Source organism: Chelonia mydas, chromosome 9, assembly GCF_015237465.2.
Source record: "Chelonia mydas isolate rCheMyd1 chromosome 9, rCheMyd1.pri.v2, whole genome shotgun sequence".
NCBI lineage: Eukaryota > Metazoa > Chordata > Testudines > Cheloniidae > Chelonia > Chelonia mydas.
This window is the reverse complement of record NC_057855.1, coordinates 37097366-37119879: the sequence shown is the minus strand read 5'-3', so window position 1 is coordinate 37119879 and position 22514 is coordinate 37097366. Positions and strand designations below refer to the sequence as shown.

Sequence of the window (22514 nt, the reverse complement as noted above, 5' to 3'; positions counted from 1 at the left end):
CCCACCATGCAATGAGTTTCCTAAATTCCCATTGCCTTCAATGGAAGTTTTGGTCTCACCCAGCACCCCCTGTGATGAGCCACAGTGTTTAGTGTAAACAATAACCTTTCTTTTCTTTTCTTTCTTCCTTTAAACTATCACCAACAGCAAGATTAGGTGAAATGAAACCAAATTAATTAAAACTCAATGAAATATTAAGCATCTTAGTACTCCAAAATTACATTGCATTTTATAATAAAATATATACATTCACATAACCTAAATATTTAATTATAAACATAAAATCCACAAAATTGTAAAATATATATATATAATGCACATATCCTCAGACCATATTAAATAAAGAATCCATTCAGTTTCACATCTCACCAAGACAATTTGATCATTAATCCACGAAGGTTTTAGAAGGAAAGAAGGATTTTCCAAGACAGATAAATTGAAATGATCCTGCTTTGATCTCTATGGTTAAGAATCAGTTACAATAGAAGATGAACAACAAGGGGCAGAGCTACTGGCCTTTTAATGGGTAACAAAGGTATCAGCAAACAACTACTTAATCAATATTTGGCCAGGGACACTGAAAACTTCCTTTTCAGATTTTAATTCCTAGTTGTAAAACAACTGTAGAGCAACCGGCGAGATAAGACATAAAACTGACTACTTAATTGCCTTTTACTGTCATGTTAGTTATATATGTACATTCTTAATAGTTCTTGAATCTTTATTTACCAGAATAAATAAATGACCTCCCATAGACTGCATCGAAGTCCAACTAACTAAATATTCTCAGCACATGAAACAGTTGAACTATAATATGTCCATGGTGATTTTATTTTAATTTCATTATGTCTCACTTTTTCTCTAGTAACGTGATTTAAACAGAATTAGTTTAACAGCATGGGGCAGCAGTACTTCAGGGCAAATGAAGTAAAATTATGCACCACGTTGCACTAAACAAAGTCTTGTGGTGAGTTATGTTACTGTACATCACTTTTATTAGCAAGAGATCCCTGCATTTTGGGAACTTTTGGAAGCATACAAAACTTTTATTCATTTATTTTGTTCTCTCTCTCCCCATACATAGCATTTCAAGTGATTTTTATATGGAGAAATTCACATTGACTACACTGGTCTGATTTATTGTGTTGTGTTTCACTCAATTTCTTCTTAAATTAACCAGAGAACACTTTGTAGTTCTGCTTCATTTCCCAATACAGTTTTATTACTTAACCCTGGGGACTCTCAATAATCTATCATGATCAACTTTATGTATTCTCCCCTTCCAAATACATATCCCCATTCTTATCAATAAATACAAAACTAAACCTTCCTCCAGCAAATATTAGATAACAAATTCACTTATTTCAATTGATACAACAGAAATTTACCATTTTAAATCGCCCAAAAATTATCTTCTAAGGTTTTCATCATCTTAGATTTTTTTGTAAATTTGAATTTATCTCTGACTAAACTTACAAAATCTTATCTTCCCAACTGATATCACTTTGGCTAACGCAGTGCCAGAAATCCTTAGCTTCAGAGAGAAATTTGCCTGAGTAATGAGTTCAGGATTAGACCCCCCCCATTATCATTTAGCCCTCAACAGAACAAAAGAAATCGAAGACCCAGTCCTGCAAGCAATAACCTATGTGAGTAACTTTATGCACATGAGTAGGCCCTTTGAATGGGACATCTAGTTACTCAAATATGACAGGTTTCAGAGTAGCAGCCGTGTTAGTCTGTATTTGCAAAAAGAAAAGGAGTACTTGTGGCACCTTAGAGACTAACAAATTTATTTGAGCATAAGCTTTCGTGAGCTACAGCTCACTTCATCGGATGCATTTTCCATTTTCCTTCCATTTTCATCAGATGAGCTACAGCTCACTTCATCTGATGCATTTTCCATTTTCCATTTTCCTTTTCAAATATGACAACGTTTGAAGGATTGAGGTGTGAGGGTCCAATCTTGTATGTCCTGAACCCAAGGATTTCACAGGGAGCTAAGAGTGCTCAGCACCTTCAAAGTTGGGTTCAAAAGGAGCCCAATTCATACTGAGGCAAAACTCCCATTAAAGTCAAAGATTTTGAAAGCAATATCTGCATGGTGTTTGCCAACAGACAGAGTAAGAATTTTATGAGCAAAATCCTGGCCACGCTGAAATCAATGGGAGTTAAGCCATGGAGTTCAGTGACTCCAGAATGTTACCCTCGGAGTCTAGTCAAATATTAATTCAGAAGTAGAGAGTAGTCAAAACAGATAACATCTTTAATAGTTTCCTTGCATGATTTGAAATGTCAGTTTTTGTCATATAAATTGAAATGCATGAATCTGTGATCTAATATTTGCTAAGGGAAGTTTGGTCTTGTTTTAAATTTATTTACTGGGACGAGTTGGAATCGGGCCCTTTTAAGTTAAGGAGGTTACTTTTTTAAGACCGCAAAACAAAATAAAACCATCGTTAATCAAATCTTAGGCTATGTCTACATTAGAGACCTTGCAGCGGCACAGCTGTACTGATGCAGCTGTGCTTCTGTAAGATCTCCCATGTATGCCGGCGGGAGAGAGCTCTCGTTGACATCATTTAGTCACCCTCAATGAGCAGCAGCAGCTAGGTCGGCAGGAGAGCCTATCCCGCTGACATAGAGTTGTCCACACCGGCACTTCTGTCGGTGTAACTTATGTCATTCAGAGGGGTGTTTTCTTCACATCCCTGAGCGACATAAGTTTTACCAACAAAACTGCTAGTGTGGACATAGCCTTAGTTTCAAAAAAGGGAGGTGTCATTCCTCTGTGTGTATCAGAGGCCCTGTTACTAAATGGAATCATTTTCTCTCTTGTTTGGGGTATTGATAGCATTATTGTCTATATGGCACTATTGGTGTGCAATGAGTAAAACATCTAACACTCCTTGAAAATGTTTCTTGCCTTAATCGACCTTCAAGATAGTAATCTAAGGGCCTGATACTGTGAGGTGTGGAGCACCCTCAATTCTCCCTGAAGCCAGTGGTAGTTGGGGGTGCTCAATACCTCTCTGGAAATGCTCAGCAATACCTTCTTGGATTAGACCCTAACTTATTTGTAGGTTCAATAATAGGTGCAATCTTATCTGGGATTTATTTGTTCTGTGTTTGTACAGCACCTAGCACAATGGGGTCCTGGTCCATGACAGGGCATGCTAGGCACTATCACTATAAAAAAATAAATACTAATATTAATATTAAATCCTGCAGTCCTTACTCACTTGTTTGTCAAGAACATTTCCCTGTTTTTTTGTCTATTTCAACTGTTTGAGTACAGTAACTCCATTCTAATTACACAAGTTTAATTCTTAGAGATACTAGTAATAAAATACTTGAAAGTACCTTTAGGAAATTATAGATTCAATAAAATACTTGCTCTCAATCACAGAGTCATCTCATTTAATTCCATATCTGATATTTTTTTACTAGGAACATTTAGAACAACTACACTTATTAGAACGCCGTAAGACAAAATTTGTGGTCTTACTATTGAATTACATATAGCACGTGTATTGCTTACAGTGGAACAAATAAAACATGTCCCTTGTTTTAGAGAAAATGTGGTTTGGTGGTAGACATACACAGAACATATATAGTGCTTTTCAGCTGGAGATCACAAAATGTTTTGCAAAAGTGGGTAAGTGTACTTAGCCCTGTTCTCTAAATAGGAAAACTGCACCAAAAAGAGATGGTACACCCCGGGTCACACAGCCATGAATAGAAACTACTCTGCTTCTTTCCAGTCCCATGCTCTAAGCACTGGACCAACATCGTCCCCACAATGAAGAAATGTATGGAGATACACAGATTGATATTTGGTTCCTGTATGCAACCCTCTTTTTTGGGAAATTAATCAGATTAATTAAACAGACTAAAAATATCCTCCTGAAGGTTATCTAGCAACCAAAATTAATCCATCTTGAAGCTCATCTAGCCTATGCTACCCTTTAGATCATGTGTAACCACTTCAAAGCTCATGCATCAAGTCAGTAATTGTAACATTGCATCTAAATATTTAAGCTAGAGGCTGGTAGTCGCGTGTCCCATTTACAGTCAGCATCTGTCCTCTAATTCCATTACAGTACAAAGCAAAAATGTTTCCCAAAACTCACAAACAGGAAAAGCATCATACGGCTATAGAAGCAGCAACAGCTTCGGCTTTCTAGTTACTGAGTGGGGCTTTTGTGTTAAGATCTTTCTTTTCTTTAAACTCCCCCCACAAAAAGAGGGGTGGTGGCAGAAATTGCACTAATGTGAGCCTCAGGCCAAAAAAGAAAAAAGAAAAAAAAAGTGTGGGGGGGGGGGGAGGAGGAGGGGAGTTTGATCCAAGATGAAAGTAAGAAGGAAATAAAGGAGGCAATTTAGTCTGCTGCAGCCTGAATTGCTCGCTCAGAGAAGCCAAGGGTAGGGATGACTAGGGCTCTTTGGAATAGTGCGCATGACTGGGGAAGAATCCATTGTGACCATGCCTGGGGCCAATTCCACTGGGTCGGAGAACAGAGGGTCCCATTTAAGCACTAAGCAGACTGTGTCACCCAGTGCAGCAGCAGCAGCCGTGTCTCCCAACCAGCGCAACCCTGCTCCTGATCCAGCACTGAGAAGGGCCGAGAAAGAACTCTATGCTGCTGCACCCATCAATTGAACTTTAAAACCACCTAACTTTCACTCACAAAACAACAGCCATCTCATGAAGTAGGGCGCCATCAAATTAGCCAACACAGCGTTTCACACATAGATTAAAAGGTACATGCAACTCCCCCTTATAAATCAGTTTTTCCAAAAATATAATGTATAAAGGCACGTAAAAGTTTCTCTTCAAAGCTCCTTATTTATGGACTAAGCCTTTATTTGAAGCATATAATATGCCTACATGCATATAATATATAATATCTATATCATCTATATCTATACCAATCTACATCTATATACCTATATCGATTTCTCAAGATACATTAACATCAATTGTTACATATAATTGGCCTAGACAACGGAAAGCTTGGGGGGACTCGAGCCCCCTCAAAATTTAGGGATTGCATTAATAAATAAAGGAAACACTGAAACAGAAGGTCATTTATCTCACTTTACTTAAAGTAGACAAATTTACAAAACTACTGATTAAAGATGTATTCAACAGCTATTATTTTATTATTTTTAACTCTAGCCCTTCCCCCCCAGTAAAAAGTTGCCTAACCCTTTGTATGTTTAGAAGAAGATATAGCTATGTCAACCATAAAATCATAGGACAGGAAGGGCCCTCAAGAGGCCATCTAGTCCAGTCCCCTGCATGCATGGCAGGACTAAGTATTAATGTAGGGGGTGGGGGGCGGGTGTCAAGATCTAAGTATCTATAATCGAAATACAAATAGAGCTAGATATAGATATGATTTATTTCTATATTACAGATTTGTGTTTATGTTACAATTATTTATGTGGTGTTTACATCTATGTGATAAATATAGTATATCACATGGCTTGGCCATTTATCAAGCATTTTTGCGCATTTTATCTGCACTCTTCCTCTCGTCCAGCTCTGCCAGGGCTACTTCTAACATCACAAATCTCTGAGCAGCTTTAAACAGCTGCCATCAAAACCAAAACCAAAATGCTGTTTCTTTCTTTCCTTCAAATGAGGAATTCCCCCCCCCCCCAAAACCCCGGAAATCATACAAGACTGAGGTGCAAAATGGATCAGAGATGAGCTAAAAGTCTGATACCTTCTAACTGAACAGAGTGCTAGCTTTGGAAAGGGGAGATTGTTAGCTCTCCAGAGGGACGCATCATTTGTTTGCAGCTCTATTATAGGTAATTCTAAAGGTTTCTGGAGATTATTAGTCAGATTTTTTTCTCTCTGAATCCTGCACTTATGGTATTAAGGTAACCTGGCTCTGTGGGGCCAGGGCTATGAAAAATAGTAATAGCATTGTATAAAACTCTTCAAAACATTCCTAAAAGAGTTCCCCCCACCCTGCAAAGTATATACCACTACCATACAGAATATATGATGGTGTGGTGCAGTGGTAAGCTTTGATTGGCACTTGTTTGTGACAACCCATATAAATCACATGCGGCTTCACCATTTGTGAACAACAAACCCAGCCCAAACTCATGACAATAAACCTTATAACCCATACCACCATGTATTCTCTATCTAGACCTCTGTATGAGGACAAATCCTGCTTTCCTTATTCACAGTCCTCAGATTTAAGCCAATGGGATACCTGCAAGCATGACCCTGCAGCAGTGAAGTTACTGGGAGCTTTAGCAATTACTTCAAGGGGAGCAGAATCAGGCTATGTGAATATAGAGAGTGGGATCTGATGATGTTTTTAACCTTAAATACAGATTCTGGGTGAAATCATGGCCCTGCTGATATCAGTGAGTTTTGAAACAGAATCTTGATTACTGGCTGGATATGTAAAGGAGCAGTGAATTTTAAATTATATTCTCCAAAAAATTCTCTCTATAATACCCTGCCCGCACTAATATTTGTGCTAACAAATCTCTTCTTGATCTCACCCTTTCCAGCATCTCTGCCACTCCTAAAATAATATTAAGTGGCAGAAGGACACAAGGGAGGATGGGAGGATGACTTATTGTAATGAAGAGTTTCATTTCCATGTGATAACCAACTCTTACCAGGAACTTAAGAGACACATTTTAAAAGCCCTGATCCTGCAAAGAGTTGTGTGGCCTTGACTTCCAGTGAAGCTCTTGTACCCAGTCCTGCACCATTTAAATTAACGGGAGTTTTGCCATCAACTTCGTTGGTAGTAGGCACCATGGGTCATTAATTTCAGTGGAAGCTCAAGGAGTTCAGAGTTCAATACCTTTCAAGAGGCAAGCAGCACCATCTCAGCATCAAGCCTTTCTACCCAAATAATCTAAGAGAACTTCACTTTTAAAAATATCAGTATTAAATATTGACAGAAATGACAACAGCACTGGCAGTGGGGATTTATTTTCCCAAAAGATCCCCCCATTTTCTTTGAGATCCAGGTTGTTAGTACTCCCTGAGTTTGTGAAATATCACTGAAACTTTGGCCCAGGCCAATACTGGGGCTAAAGCCTAAGCTTCAAGCAGCAGAGAGGGAAAGAGCACCAAAAGAATTCTGAGCTAGAGATGAGTTGTGGGGTTTTGTTTTTTTAATCAAATGGTGATCTCCATCCATGTAATAGTTGCTGTTGACTGGATCAGGGATACTAGCGAGGCTTCCTGTTTTATCTTTTGTTTAATATTAGTGCTCAGCCAGCTAAGATAAACTCTCTGGACATATTTGCTCAGATTTTCAAAAATGATGAGTGATTTGGGACACTTTGGTGTGCCCAATTTGAGCCACACTGAAGATTTTCAAAAGTGTGTGGCACTTTCTGAAAAGTAGGCACCTTTAAAGTGTCTCAAGCTGGGCACTCAAAACCCCAAGCCACCCAAAACAGATAGTTTTTTTTCAAAATCTTGGACACTGATTTTAGCCATTGCTTGCCCAATCCCTGCCTGAAGGAATTACTGGGTAAAATTCTGCACCCTCCATTATAAAGGAAGTTAGAATGGTCCCTTCTGGCCTTAAAATGTATGAATCCCCTAGTATTTTTGGTGTGTACGTATGTACACACACAGAGAGAGAAGATGAAGCTTCCCTGAAAGCCCTAGTAACACTGAGTTAGAGTCCTAGTTTAGGGGTTTTTTGTTTTGTTTTGTTTTTACAATACAGAGGGATACTATAGTTTTAAAGAATAGCAGTTGTCCTTCTTGAATGGCAGTCGGCATCTCTAGATGTCTAGAAAGGCTAGAAACATTTTGTAGGTGAAAATAGCCACTTTTTCCACGGTGGAGAGTCCATAAAACTGCTCGAAGCATCAGCTATTGGGGCTCATTGAATAATTCATCCCTCATTGCAAGCCCATAATGTCTTTTCTCGGCCTTTTGTGGGGCTGTTTTCTCTTCTTTTCTCCTTGAATTATAAAAAGGTTGCCTTCTTTTGTTCACATCAAGCTGCTGCTAGCTGAAGCTTTGTCTGTGCAAAGCTAAAGTGTGAGTTTCAATGGACTCTCCCCTCTTTGTTTTCCAAGTTCATCTCCAAGTGTAGATTGTGTATAGAAGGCCTTCTTTGTAAAAGCTGGAAAAGTTGTACAAATGTTTGACCAGCTCATTTGGTACTTTTGTCTCCTCTTCTTCAGCGCCTATGCATGTGCAGAACAAGCTCTGGAGGAGGAGTGCTAGGACCTTCTAGCAACAAGTCCCACAGCACTGGCAACAGACTCTCTATCTCCCTACCAAGCCCAGGCCTGGAATACTAGGCACAACAACAACAACCTGCAGAGAGTTGTATCGTTTTCCTCTTTCTTGTTCAGGTTTCGATTTCATTGCATGTATTTCCCAGCATCTCACACAGGCTTTTCAGGAGGCAATAATAAAAACCTAGGCTTGAAATAAATGCAAACCTCAAGCCACTGAGCTGGGTTTCTATTTTTCTCCAGCTCAAATTGCTATTTATTTTTAGACTTCTTGTTTGGTTGGGTTTTATTTTGAAGAAGACTCTTTTCTTTCCTCCCTATGTTCTCCTAGTGCCTAACTTCCAATTCCCAGGAACCGGAACTATTTCAAGTGATTCACAACAATAGCGGGCTAGAACTGGGAAAATTTTCAGCAGCATGCAAAACTGCCCTAGAAGGAAATTCTCTGCCTGAGATGGACTTGGAAATTACAGGAACTCTTGGTTTTATTCTCGCAGGGTCCGATCCTGCCAGGTTTATTCAAGCAAAAACTCTCTCACTTGAAGCCAATGAGCCAGAGCAAAGATTGCAGGCTCGGGCCCCAAATCAAGAGACTCGCTCCCCTTTGAAAAGTGATTTCAATGTGAATGATGAAAGTCACAATAGCGGTTCGGTTGAAGAACGGGCAGGGGCTGGGTTTGACCTGCTGGCCACAAGATTGCACACCCCGAATATACTTTTTCTTTAACACCAAGCCCCCAAAACGAGCCACTTCGATCAGAGAAAGCGCCGCCTCCAGCGGCCAGCCAGAGTACCTGGCCAAGCGTGGGAAAGCTGAACGCCAGCGCTAACCCGGCGCTCGGGGCCCGATGACTTTAGCTCCTCACGCTGCGCCCTGCACCGTGCGATTAGGGCATATCTGTAACAGGGGGGCTGTCTCTGCGATCTCCTTCCCGGGATTGTTTAAAGTTTCCCTTGCTGCTGAAAATCCCAAACAAAGGGAACCAACTCTCTCTCCCTACCTCCGACTCCCTCTTGAATATGAACTGCACCAACCCGTTAATTTAAAGCGGCCGTTGGATGGGATTTAAAATCGCATGGGATTTAGATGCACGTGGGAATGTCCCTTTGGGCTTTGGAGAAACTTGCGCTAATCAGGAATGGGCTCGTGTGCACCTGTCTCTTGTGCGCCCTCTAACATGATCCTTGCAGAGTCCGGGGGAAGAGACTGCCATCGGGTCGGTGAAACGCAACTAAGGCTAGGGGCCATGTGCAGCGAGGACACGACTCCTACGGGCATGGGGGTGGGGGGTGGGGGGAAGCAATGAAAGGAAAAGCAACTCAGGTGGGCTCGGAGCTTCTCCTCTACAAGTGCATTGCCTGCCTTCCTGGGGACCCTCACAGGCTGCGAGCCTGGGGAGCAAAGGATGCCTGGAGAGAAGCGGCCCCCCTTTGATCTCGCTGCCGTCTGCAGAAAGGTGCCAACAGCTCTCACGCCTAAGGCCAGCTTTTACCACCACCACGAGAAGGCCTCATAAAACCCCTAGCCGGGCCCGGACCAGCCACTTCCGACACACTTTCTCCGAAGCCATCAGCCTCTAATGAGAGCGAGAGACTAACCCGGCCGGGACAACAAACAGGGGCGAGATAACCTACAGATCTGACCTCCCGGCGAACAAGGTTCCCAGGGTCAAGAGGGAAACAAAGAGCGCACGTGAACCCCGCTCCACTGGGCTGGGTTTAATGACACCTCAAGCAGGCACCTGCCTTCAGCGCTGCCGGACCGTGCCCCCGCCCCAGCAGCTAACATGTGTGCGCCTCGCCCCACGTCCTTCCCTGACTGCCCAGGAGCAAAGCCCGATCCGGAAGCTGCAAACAAGATCCCCACTTCGCTCCGCGTCTGGGGGGAGCGATTGGCTTTACCTCGTTCGCTGAGGATCCCATCAATGCTATGCTTGGTCTTCTTGTCACTCTCTTCCGCTTCTTTCCTTTCCAGTTCGGCCTCCTCCTCTTCTCCTTTCCCAAATTTACTTCTCAGAATGCGGCTGATGGAGCTCACTTCAAGGAAAAACGAAGAGCTGTAAAGCAGCGGCGCTTTGCTGGCTTTAAAACAACCTCTCATTCTCGGGACCTCGGCAGTGACTGCCCCTCCGCTGCACCCTCATCCCTGGAGAACTGCTGCCCCAACACCAGCGCACATCCAGAGGCGTGCTGGCTTGATCCTTGGCAATTCAGCCCACTACAGTGCATTGGTTTTTTACATCCCCCCTGGTTAAATTCAGGGGCTTCACTGCCTGTGAGGTTAGTGTCTATAAATCCTTATATTCCCTATGGGGTTTTTTTTTTAAGGGGTGGAACATATATTGCAAGATATTTTTGTTTTCTCCAAGCCAGTAAAGTCTGCTGACCAGAAAGCATTACAAGGGAAATTACAACAAAACGAGCCAGAGAGCAAACTATTTAGGAGGCCTCAGACTGCAGGGTTTCGATTTCCACGCCGGAATACTTGCCTATTGTAACAAAACCAAGCAAGAAAACAAGCCAGAGGAGAAAAGAAAAGCAGCCTTGGTTCATTTATTTGTTTCCAGATTCCAATCTGCAAAACAAACCCATGCTCTGAACTATCTCCTTGGCACAAGCTGGGGAGGGCGGGGGCCGGGAGGGGGGGGTAAAGGAATGCAGTTGCTTCTTAATTAAAAACAAACTGCCCCACACCAGTGCAGAAATCCTCCCCGGGATCCATATGTTTAACTTGTACCCGCGGTTAATGCCGATCGTTTTATGAAGTTAGGAAAGTGACTAGGCCGGACCGCTTGTCGCCTCTTGCAAAAAGCACAGCGGCAGCTACTGGGTTCTAGCTTTAGATTCCCTTTCAGAAATGATGCTCGTCACTGAACGCTTTCCTCCATCCTCTGCCTGCAATAGACCCACAGGATACACTGCTCGCCCAACTGCCCACCCCAAACACACGCTTTGCATAAGAACCCAGATCTCATACCCCTAGGGGGGATGGTGTCTGTTTATTAAATATTTGATGGCTCTGGAAGACGACTCTGGATAAAGGTGGCCTCTCCAAATGGCATCAATCAATAGCGCGTGAGTGGCTGTGCTGAGCCTGCTGAACGGAAATAGGAATAGACCCCAGTACCTGAGGGAACCGTGTTTCGATCGCAGACCCCGTCTTTGAGCAGTTTGTCCCGGATCTCCCAGCTGAACATGCCGGCATTCTCCCTCTTGTATTCCTCGATTTTCTTCTCCACATCCGGCGTTGTCACCTGCTTTAATACAACAAACCAGGCGGACACCAAGTTTGTACAGTTTGGATTTAATGCAGAAGGATCACAGCAAGACGCGAAGGTTAAATTCTGCCGCGTGAATCCGGAGTAACTCCTTTAACCTGACTGGAGTCGCTCCGGATTTACATCCCGTTATAATTAAGGGCACGATCTGGCCCCTTTGGAAAGCCTCTCATAATTATCAACGTCCTTCTGCTTTTAAAACTGACTCAGGACTGCCAGATACATACAACGACCCCGATCCTGTAGTCCCCAGAACGGCAAAATTCCCTAAGAAGTCCATTAGGGTTGCACTCGCATGAGAATTGAAGGATCGGGCCCATAGTAATCAAAACCTAAAGTGATGTAGTAATAACGTTTGTGTATCTGTACAGAGGGTGGTGAGCAAAGAAATGTCCAGAGAGAAGATGAAAATCGCAGTAAAAGTATTGTCAGTGACAGTGTAATGATCGGGAAAAGAAATTAAACTGTGCTAAAGTATAACTCAAACTACAAGTACAGACCCAACCTCGGAAATTTAGGAACAACAGAAAATAAGTCTAAAAACAACAATGTAGATTTTTCTAAATATCATAAACAAACACTGACAAACGCACTGTTCTGAAATTTTGCTCGGATGTCCTAAACAACGAAAATAACGTTCAATTAAAAACCCTGCAAATCAGAACTAGAAATAATTTTCCAGATAATATGCCTGTAAAATAGATAAAGTAATTTATTCAAACTTTTGGTATAAAAGTTTAATAATCCCAGCTTTAAAGGAGCAGCAGAGGAGAAAGAAAGAAAGAAAGAAAGAAAGAAAGAAAGAAAGAAAGAAAGAAAGTTTTTTTGGCGGGGATATATATAATAATACAAACAAGTTAACAATCGTCCAAGGATCTATATTTGCCTGTATACACACTCTTTTGGGTGTATGTATGTGTAAATATAAGTAGCGTTTGGGCAGACAACTAGGATATTAGCTGGAGATACATTGATGGAGCTGTACAGCAGCATGCTAAAAAACACTCCAGAATATAGGACCCGATCCTGTAAACTCTCCCGCCCGCTAGTAATCCTGACTCAATGGCTAGACCAACTGACTCCACCTGGACCATGCTCCATCTGGAAAGTGCTCAACCCCTAAGAAGCTCCCACAGGTTTTTGTGGTGGGTATGTAGGGACCATTCGGAGGTGAATAAGAGCTTGCAGGATCGGGCCTTATTTCTTTGATTCATTTCCGAAGTTTTAAAAATATTTTATGGGACAGAGAAGTTCTAGAAATAGGCTGGGGAGGAGGCGGGGGGGCTACACCCAGCACTTTGCACGCGAGTGTGTGTGTGCATCTCCATGCACACGCTGTGTGGAGGAGTGTGTTGATTTCGAAGGTGTTTACATGGGCACAGGCAATTACGCAGCGGCTGATTATATTTTGTCTCTTGCATTAAATACAGCAGACTCTTTCTCCCCAGATGCTGCAGCCTGCAAATCCTGAGTCAGAACCAGGCTTGTGTGAGGTTTACTAGCCCCAGTAAGGCTTTGTCCAAATGAGCATCCTTCCCCAAATCACAGCAAAAGCGCAGCGTGCCCTCCTGCCTCCCCCGGGCCCATCCTGCAAGGGGCTGAGCTTCAGCTCTCACTGAAATGGACGGGAGGGGAAGAGGCTCAGCACCTAGCAGGGCCAGGCCCTAAACATAGTCACCACTGCGTTGCTGATCTCCTCACCTTGGGCTTGCTGCCCCCGATGGCCCCCGGCCGGATGGAGCCAGTCTCCTGGTACCTGCAGAGGATTTTGGAGACGCAGCCGTGGGACACGCGCAGCTGGCGAGAGATGACACAGGGCCTGATCCCGTGATGGGCCATCTCCACTATCTTGTGTCGGATATGGTTGGGCAAAGGCCTGCCATTAATAAAAACTCCACCGAGCTGATTGACTCTGCCCTGGCCTAAAGGAGTAGACACTAGAAAGGAGGGGGAAATGGAGTTACTTGTTGTGTGTGTTTTCAAGTCAACCCGACTTTCTCTGTGCGCGCACACTCCCCCATCCACATACACACAAACATGTACACGAGTTCATCCGCTCCCATCCTTGCGCCAGTTTAGTACTAGGTTGCCTGCCTGGACAGATCTGTGATAGTTAGAAACCCTGGGAGTGCCTGACAGCTGAGTGTCAACAGGTGAAATAATGTTTCAGACTTATCAACGGAGCGCCTTCAGAGAAGGGAAATATTACGTGCTAGTGGGAACTTATTTCCAGAAGCAACTTCAGGAGCCAGATGACACATCTTATTCGCATGTTAGTTACATAGGTACCACTCGGCCCCTCCAGTCAGAGGGGGAACTGAGAGCCCTGACCATTTCGGGATTTTGTGAATCCATCCATCTAATCTAATCTATCTGTAAAACAGACTGCAGGAGAAAACCAGAGTAAAATTTTCACCTGTTACACTCCATCATTTACTATTGGAAAGACTTTTATTACCTGCTTTAATTAGCCGCTACTAATGGGCTCCTGGTACAAGTGAAAAGGGGGAAAAACATAAAACTTCCAGAAGAATCTTTTAAAGGGTTTGGACTGTGTAATTCCAACCTGCTTCTTGTTATTATTCTTCCGTGACTCTAAAATTGGGTCCGTGGTGTCTCTTTTTCTTTTAGTTTCACCCCTCATCGCTCGCCCCTTGAACCGTTTTTACAGAAACGTTAATAAGGAACAAAAGTTTGAGAGACTCTACTCCAGGAGGATAGGGAAAGTGAACTGATGTCTAAAAGTCCGTTTCAATTTTTTAAAGTATTGCCGTCCTTAAATTTGCTCAGAATCCGAAGAGATTTAGAGCCGGATATTGCAGTCCTTATTCAGGCTAACTTCCCATTGGTATCAGTGGGAGTTTTGTCTGAGTAAGGGGTGCAGGATCGGGTCCCAAGATTAAGACGACAGAACCCCTGACAATCAACAGGATCTCCCCCAAAGTTGTTCTGGGGCTCTAATTTGCAATGCTGCCTTCTTCAAAGCAGAATCCGTGGAGAACGTTAATGCAAATAATGCATGTTATATGTGTGTGCATAAATTGTGAGGGAGTCCTTTTGTGCACTCACTTTTCCATGTTGTTAGAGAGGTTTTTTCTTGCTCTAACCTTGTGCAGTTGCAGTTCTAATTTGTTTGTTAATCTAAGTAACTAGTGCACAGCATTGGATGAAAAAAATGTTTTTCAACAACACACACACGAGTTTGAACACCCCTCCCCCACCCCAGGTTTGAACACACACACACAGAGACACACACGGGTTTGAAAATTCATCACACAGCTAGAGAGCATTCCTACCTTCTAATGGAAATCCGCTGCGAGGGTAGTTCTGCCCGGGAGCTGGTCGCATCATTCTTGGGACAGCTCCTGCTAGAGTTGTCATGTTGTATACAGCTTTACTTTAATATTATATCCAGGAGAATGCTGATATACGAGAGATCAGCTCTGGTAATAGATCCCACTGAAAAAGGAAAAGTCCTGGAAAAAAGGGAGGGGGATGTTGGGGGGGGGGGACTTGCTCTCCTTTTGTCAATAAGACGTGATATCCCAAAGCAAAGGGGAGAGAGAGACAAAAAGGAGAAAGGGAAACAAAGTTTGGGGCGAGGAAGGGAAACTTGCATACAAGTCGCAGGAAAGAGCTCGGGCGGCTGCTGGCCACTGTGTGAAGATGAGCGCACTTTGATATGAAAAGGGGGAGGGGGTGCCAGGAATGATTTCTTCCTGTTGTTGATACAGAGTGAAAGGAACTCCGCTCTGGAGTATTTATTAGTTCTTTCCCCCAAAGCTTCATCAGGATCTCTGAGCTGCGATTGGCCAGCAGGGAGACTGTCCCGTCTGGAGAAGACAGGAGCTGATTGGGTGAAATCTGCAACTTTCTCTTCTCATCATTACAATCGAGGCCTCAATCTAGGAGTGTGACCCAGGCATTGCCTCTTCCCTTGATAAAGTGTCCTTTCATAGAATGGCTGGACAGGAGAAAATGCAGAAGCAGGGGAGAAAGCAGCCTTCAGTGGGGAAACTGTTCATTCCTTTTACAACTGTCTTGGCACAATGCCACTTGAAGGAGATTACAATAAGGAAGCAACCAGACACTTGCATTTCTTGAAGTCGGTCTCTCTGGTCACCTTTTCTTTCCTGGGGGATTGTAGACGTACGGCTGTGTGCTGTCCTGGTCAAACAGCCTGCGAGAAATTAAAGGGGAAGTTGTGTTTCTATTGATACCGTTCTTTGTCTGCCTATTTCCACCAGCACATCTTCTCTGAGATTGTGCGAAGGGGGAATAAAATTGTCCTCTCTCTCCTTCTCTCTCTCGCTTTCTCTTTTCACTGAAATCGGTAGCAATGGAGAATAAAATCTCTGGAGCAAACGGTGCTATCCGGTTTTCAAGCAGAAGTCTCCATTGTTCCCACTGGGAATTTCTGCTTTAAAAACGGATGGTAAGATGTGGCCCTATATTATATATTTGTGTGTTTGTGTGTGTGTGTGTGTTAAAGCAAGTCTTGCTAACAAACATTTGTTCCCAGGAATTTATTGTAGTATTCAAACTAAACTGCTGGAAAAATAAAAGAAGTAAAGTCTGACTAGGAGCTGAAGTGACCACAGCAGGATATGACGCCAGGAGTGTTGTAAAGACTGTCTGTCCTTAAAGAAGGTACTATTGTGCATGTCCTTTTATTTATAACTTGGTAAGTGCCAGCAAACTCGCCTCCTTTACACTCTGAAGTGCCAGCCCGGCTTTGCACAGTGCTCTTTATTTGCAATAGTCTATTCAGTAACTGTCACTCTCGAGCCTCAAGTTATTCAAGACCTTAATCAATCAAAAGGATGAGAATCGTTCAGGTTTTCCCCCCTTTGAAATAAAGGAAACAATGAGTTCTAGGCTTAAAGTTTCCCCTTTCCCTTTACGATTTTGGGAATTTTTCTGTTGCTGATTCTGTTCTCTTTGGGGATTAATGTTAGTTTAAAAATGTATAACTAATAAACTGAGTCAGCCCGCAATAAATAAATAAATAAATAAATAAACAACGAAGAAGTCACAGGTCTCAGACTTTACTCAGTGAAAACTAAAGGGCACTGTAAAAAAGAATTTTAGACAGCAAAATGAAGGTAGTTTAGAGTGGAAGATTTGACGAAAGAGCCCTGCATTGATGCTACCATTATTTAAAAATAGACAGTAATTTAAACTAGAGTCACACAAATGCCATAACGATTAGTTATCTGCCTCCTAGATGTTTACGAGGTTCCGGACTGTTGATTCTGATCTCTCCGACCCTGCATATCAGAAAGAAAATAAAATAAACTAGATCACTTTTTAAATGCATCATATAAAAATGATTCAGCCCCTCTGGACTCCGACATTTGGGAACAGAGCCGGTAGGAAAACCTTTTTTTTTTAAAGAAAGAAAACAGGTTACTAATAAAAGTTTGTATACTTAAAAACTATTTTATATATTTTTCTACTATCAAAGTGTCTTAATTATTATTTATACCTAAAATACTGAGAGGAAAACTGCAGCTGCATCTGAAAAAACCTGGAGAAATGCTGTTTATCAAATTATTCTGTTTTTTTTTTTTTTTCATAGCTATTTATATTCCCCGTACATTACAATACTGACTTGTGGTCATGTTTTTAATGCACACGGTAATATAAAGATGTTTTAACATTGAAACGTACAGCTTGTCTAGAAAGTTTCCAGAAGTTTAATTTAGGCCACATGATTTGCCATTTAATTTTAGCTTCCTAAAATGAATATGTGGGAAATATATTGTTTGGTTTTAAAAGTTGAATCGTGCTTGAAAAAAAATCTAGAGCTAAAAGTGTGTGCATGCGGATTTCAGATACCCAATAGCAAATAGCTTACAATATTTCATAACCTGCACGATTTCAATGTAGGGAGCTCACCAGCAGTTGTACATTACAGAGCCCTGAAACTGGAAAATGCAGACAGATATTATTGCCACATTGCTGATGAAGTACAGCACAATCATTTTGACACCTGAATCTGGAACCGAAGTGTGTAGTATGATATAGGAATCCATGTATACACGATATAATATGGTACCACTCTCTGTTTTAGAAATAAGACGGTGGTAACTCACGGAGAGTAGCTGCACTGCAATGATAGGTGTTACATGAGTAAACTACATTGTTTCACTTCCCCACAGTATGTATTTTTCCTTTTGTCACTGCCCTGTGAGTGTATATATGGATTTAGCGGTAACTCCTGATAGCTTCACAGCTGTTATCCGGAGATAGGTTGACTCCCAAGCCCTCTTGGGCCGGGATGCATTTGCTGAAAGTCATTGCTTCGGTAAAATCTACAATGATACGATTTCGCTCACGTTGAAGGGATTTTTGCCATTGACTTCAAAGCCAGTAGGGTTAGACCCCCGAAGTGTTAACTTCCATTTACCTCACACAACCCTCGCCCATGATTTTGTGTTCATGTAGAAACTAGCTCAAGTCACTACCCTTCTGCGTGCAAGTTGCGGGTGCAAAATGGATTGGCTGGAGGGGTTATTTGGCCGACCACATTGCCAGTAAATCGCTCCATGTTCTCTCTCTCTGCCGATAACTAACATAATCTCTATTCCTCTACAACAGTCGCTGCCTTTTCTGGCTCAGAGTAGAACGGGCAGACTAAACTGGGCTTGATACCCAGCCACTTCGGTGACCACAGGATAGAACTCTTCTCTCATCTTCCCTGCCTAGCCAGGCCCCATCGCCGGGTCACATTATGGAGCCTTTCCTAGCAAGGAAGCCAGTTGTTGCTGTTGTGGTTGTGCCAGCTGCAGTCAATTGGGCCTCTGTACCAGACACATTAGCCCCCTTCTCTCCGCCATGTCAGGGCTCCGTTGAAGTGAGTCCGAGCCCAAGAGTTACATAAAGCAGAGAGAGGCTGGCTGGAGTCGGAGCTCGTAATTGGAAAACTAGTACCCTTTAGGGCCCACAGGCGGAAAAAGTGAACTCCAGAGAGCAACACCGCCCCAAGCCTGCCTGCAGTTTGAAACCTCTGCAAGCTTAAGTCCCGTCAGTGTTTTCCAAGAAACAGATTTATTTTCTCGACGGGGGGGGGGGGAGGGGGAAAGGGGGGGCGAGCATGTTATAGATATTATTTCCTTTTGCACCTCAGAGTCATATATGGCTGTATATTTTCCCATGGTAGGGAGCACACCCAATCTTCCTATATCATGCATGGAAAATTGTTGAATATACATGTCTTTCTTATTCAGTCAGAGGCTTCTTTCACGGCACACAATTCAGCGGGTTCCTGGGGATTCAGAATTGCCCCACAAACCAGAACGGTACGGAATAGGAAGGGGAAAAGGAATAACAAGACGCTCCATTCATTCGAAGTAAAGGCAATACAGCATTTCAAGGGTAATGTCTCTTTACTTGCTATAGTTCCTCCCTGGTGGCATGTTTCATTCAGAAATAATATGGTCAGCATAAAATGTGGAGCCTCCCGCTCGCTCATATAGCACGTAACAACCGTTTGCTTTGTAGGAGGGGAACGAAAATGTTTCATTGACTCGGGGCCCGATCCTGCGGCCACTGAACTCCATGGCAGTTGCTCCAGGGTTTGAACGGGGACAGGATCGGGCCCTCCCGGACATTTTTATAAACGCCAGGTTCTATCCTGCTTCCCAGTCAAGACAATATAAAAATGCCCGTTGACTCGAATGGGGCAGGATCAAATCTACAAAGTCTGAAAATGATTTTTAAAAACCACTTGCCCTGGGAGTTTGGCCTGTATTTGCAGTTTCTGGGTCGTGGATATCAATGTCACAAAAGTCGAAATAGTCCCTCATCTTCTCATGCACAGGAACTGTTAAAATTCCAGGCAAAATGATTAGACATGAATGCCTAGTCCCCCATATTAGAGTCTTTAGTCCAGCAGAGAGGATTTCACGGTTTTCTAGTGGAAATAGCTAAAAATACTCCTGCTAATTACAAAGCCCTTCCAGGCCAGGTGCACTTTTAATTGGATTAGTAAATGCTCTATATTAAACCTGCAGCACATCAAATGGGCAGTGAAAATTAGAGCTATTAGGAACAGAGGCAATTATTTATGAATGATAACAGTACTGTTTTCTCTTCTATTACAAAAAATCAGTTATAATGTTTTCGGGGCTCTCCAAATGCAGTGTGAATTGCTGTTATTCTTATTTATCATGAAGATTGTTTAGCCTGAATTCACCACACAACTACTTCCACGGCAAAATTTATCTTAAGTGTAAATTAATTTTGGACCATGTTTTGGAGAAAGAGAGAAAGAGAGAAGTCCGTTAGGTAGATTTCATTCTTCACTTTGTGTTTAGCTGATACGTTTGACAATATATTCGATTGGAAAGCAGGCAATGGTGTCTAGAGACAAATTCACATGTGGACTTGTAGTTCTAAATTGCCCATAAAGGAGCAAGACATCTTGCTGTCCGGATGATTTTGAATCTGGCCACTTTTTTCACAAAAAGGAATTTGATGGTTTCTACCTTACCTGGTGCCTGAAGATTTTGTTGTTGCTGCTGGTTTTGTCGGTCGATTTTTAGTAGGGAAAGAGTCCTGTGCCCCTTCCGCCTCCCCCCCCCCCCCCATGCCTGTTGTTTTGTTCTTTTTGTGTATCTAGAAATAACAGACAAAATAAAAGAAAGCATAATTCTGGGCACAGAGGGTGCTTTGTTTCCAGCTAGGGAATTTCTGCTTTGGAAGTTTGTAACCATATATCTTGCATAAAGGATGCACCGTTTTCTTGCTTTGAGGATGTTCCAAACTAGGTGTTGAGGATTTTCTGTGGTTAGCTAAGGAGAAGCAAAGGTTCACAGAGGAAAGGATGCACTTTGATCTTGGACATTATTCTGATACATTAAGAAGTAGAAGCCCAGATTGAAAGTGTTTGCTTATTGGTAAAGGGTATACATTTTACTCGATAGGATTGTATTTTTGTGCTGTAACAAATCAGATGCAAGCTCAGTTGAACAACTATCGACCATTTTGGAACGGAATTAAGGACACGTTACTGCAAGCTATAAAACCTTACTGAAGATAAACTTCAAAGAGAGACCAGTAATTTGGGATTCGTATTGTAAGAATGTTCAAAATTTCTTAGGCTTAGATTTTGGATTACATATTTTTCCATCACATATAAATAGAATGTAGAATATCCATAGATAGATAGATAGATAGACAGACGGTGTAATGTGGAGTGAAAACTTCTACAATCTACTAGCAAATTTCACTAACAAACCAGCTAAAACTATTCATAATCCAATCTCTTCCCTTAAAAAAAAAGCGGCAGCAAATTGTGTGCAACAAGTGTTGCTATTAACAAATAAAAAGAGAAAGCAATTTAGAGCAAGATTTTGACGCTCTTACTCGCATGCGAGTAGGAATTTACTTTACAAATGGACTCATTGATATCTTCTTGTGGAGTAAAGTATTACTCCAGGTAGTTAAATGTGGCAGAATCTGGTCCTTAGTGAGAAATAACAAATGAAAGGTCCTCAGGGAAAGATGAATGCTATCCTATGCAAAAGGTAATGATTAGTGACTATTGGATGAGATAGGAAATGTAGGACTTCCCTCTGGTTCTAGAATTAGGCAATTGCCATAGCAAATACACGCGCACCAGGGTATCTGCATTTTATAGGCTTTAGACAGTAACACCATAACGCTAACCAAAGGAATATCTATAGCAATGGACACGAAAAACTAAACAAGGAAGCATCGTTTAGATTTACAACCTGGCTGAAGAGAAACCAAAGGCTTGACAGATTTTCCCGTTCTCGAGAAGAAAATAAATCTTAAAAAACACAACAGTACCAACCAACAACAACATCGTTGTTTTTCTACAGGTTACAAAGAGCTATACCGGAAAGCCCCTAGCTGTGAAGTGTGTGTATGTTCTAAAGTATTGTTCATATCTGCTCAAGACAGTGCAAAGCAATGGGAGAAAGTTGCAAGAGACAACATGTCTGTGGAAGAATTACAAAGTGACATGTTCCCTTTGGAGTGGTTGGGTATGGTCTGGTTTTAAAAATCCCCGTGCTGGGTTAACAGCTCCACTAAAGCTTAGTAAAATATCAAACATATAAAGATTACCTCTATGGTATCCATTGGCGGACACACTGTCCCCCCTTTGCTTCGTCCTGTCTGGGAGAAACGTGACCAAAAACGGACCCAAACTCCAGAGAGCCTTCTTGCCTTCAGCCTTAGTAAATATTTTGAGACAAGTAGCCTAAAGATTAATTGTTTGAAGGACATTTTCCCCTCGAAACATAATACTATTTGGAGAAAAAATTAACAGCAAAGGGCCAGGAAGATTAACATTTGGAAACTTATGAAATGTAATCTGCATATCTAATTGATTCCCAGCATATCAGTTTAAAGGATAAAGATGTATATCTACGTGATGGATATTGCATTAATAGGCACATAAATAAAGGTTGAAAAGTCACCACTGAAACCTTTGAAGTTTATTCCATCGCTTTTATGTCGCATCCACACGTCTCAGCGCCGTCTTTGCTCCAGTTTTTCAGTTAGTTGGTTTCACAAAATTAAAAGGTGTTTGTAAAATAGCACGTTAGTTTTTGAATAGAGAGCTATAAAACACTTACCTTTGGGGGCGGGGGGGGAGCGCGAGGCTGCGGCAGGTGTACAAAGAGATCAGCACATGGAGTGAGGTGAAAGGAACACTCAGCAATGGACATAGAGTAATCAGCTGTTTGTAAAAGGAAATGTTTTCATACTGGGCCATGGAATCTGTGCGCGCGCGCGGGGTGAAGGGGGGGGGACTGAATTTATGCTGAGAACACCTTGAATTTAATTTAAAATCGAGTCCATCTGAATCAGAGGCAGCTGGTTCCAGAAGGCAATGCTAGGTTTATTTATTTATTCATTGGGATGGTGGGGGAAGGAGGTATATTTTTTTCATCTGTAGAGCTCAGTACAATATGGTATCAATGGAGCTCATTTGGACAAAATCCA

At 42.2% G+C, this 22514-nt stretch overlaps 1 protein-coding gene across 3 annotated transcripts in view; it reads right to left on the bottom strand.

Annotated features, from left to right (window-relative positions):
• Positions 1-15711, bottom strand: part of PAX3 (paired box 3) — a 118820-nt gene extending 103109 nt beyond the window's left edge. Inside the window, exons 1-4 of one of the 3 annotated variants that reach the window (XM_007058188.3) lie at positions 14828-15711; positions 13233-13468; positions 11381-11510; positions 10156-10290 (exon numbers count right to left, since the gene is read on the bottom strand). In XM_007058188.3, coding sequence (XP_007058250.1) covers positions 10156-10290; positions 11381-11510; positions 13233-13468; positions 14828-14912 — 586 coding nt within the window. In that variant the 5' untranslated portion in view covers positions 14913-15711. The remainder of the gene's footprint in view (positions 1-10155; positions 10291-11380; positions 11511-13232; positions 13469-14827) is intronic. The other 2 variants (XM_043522805.1, XM_043522806.1) reach the window with 2 other exon arrangements.
• Positions 15712-22514: the final 6803 nt, after the last annotated feature.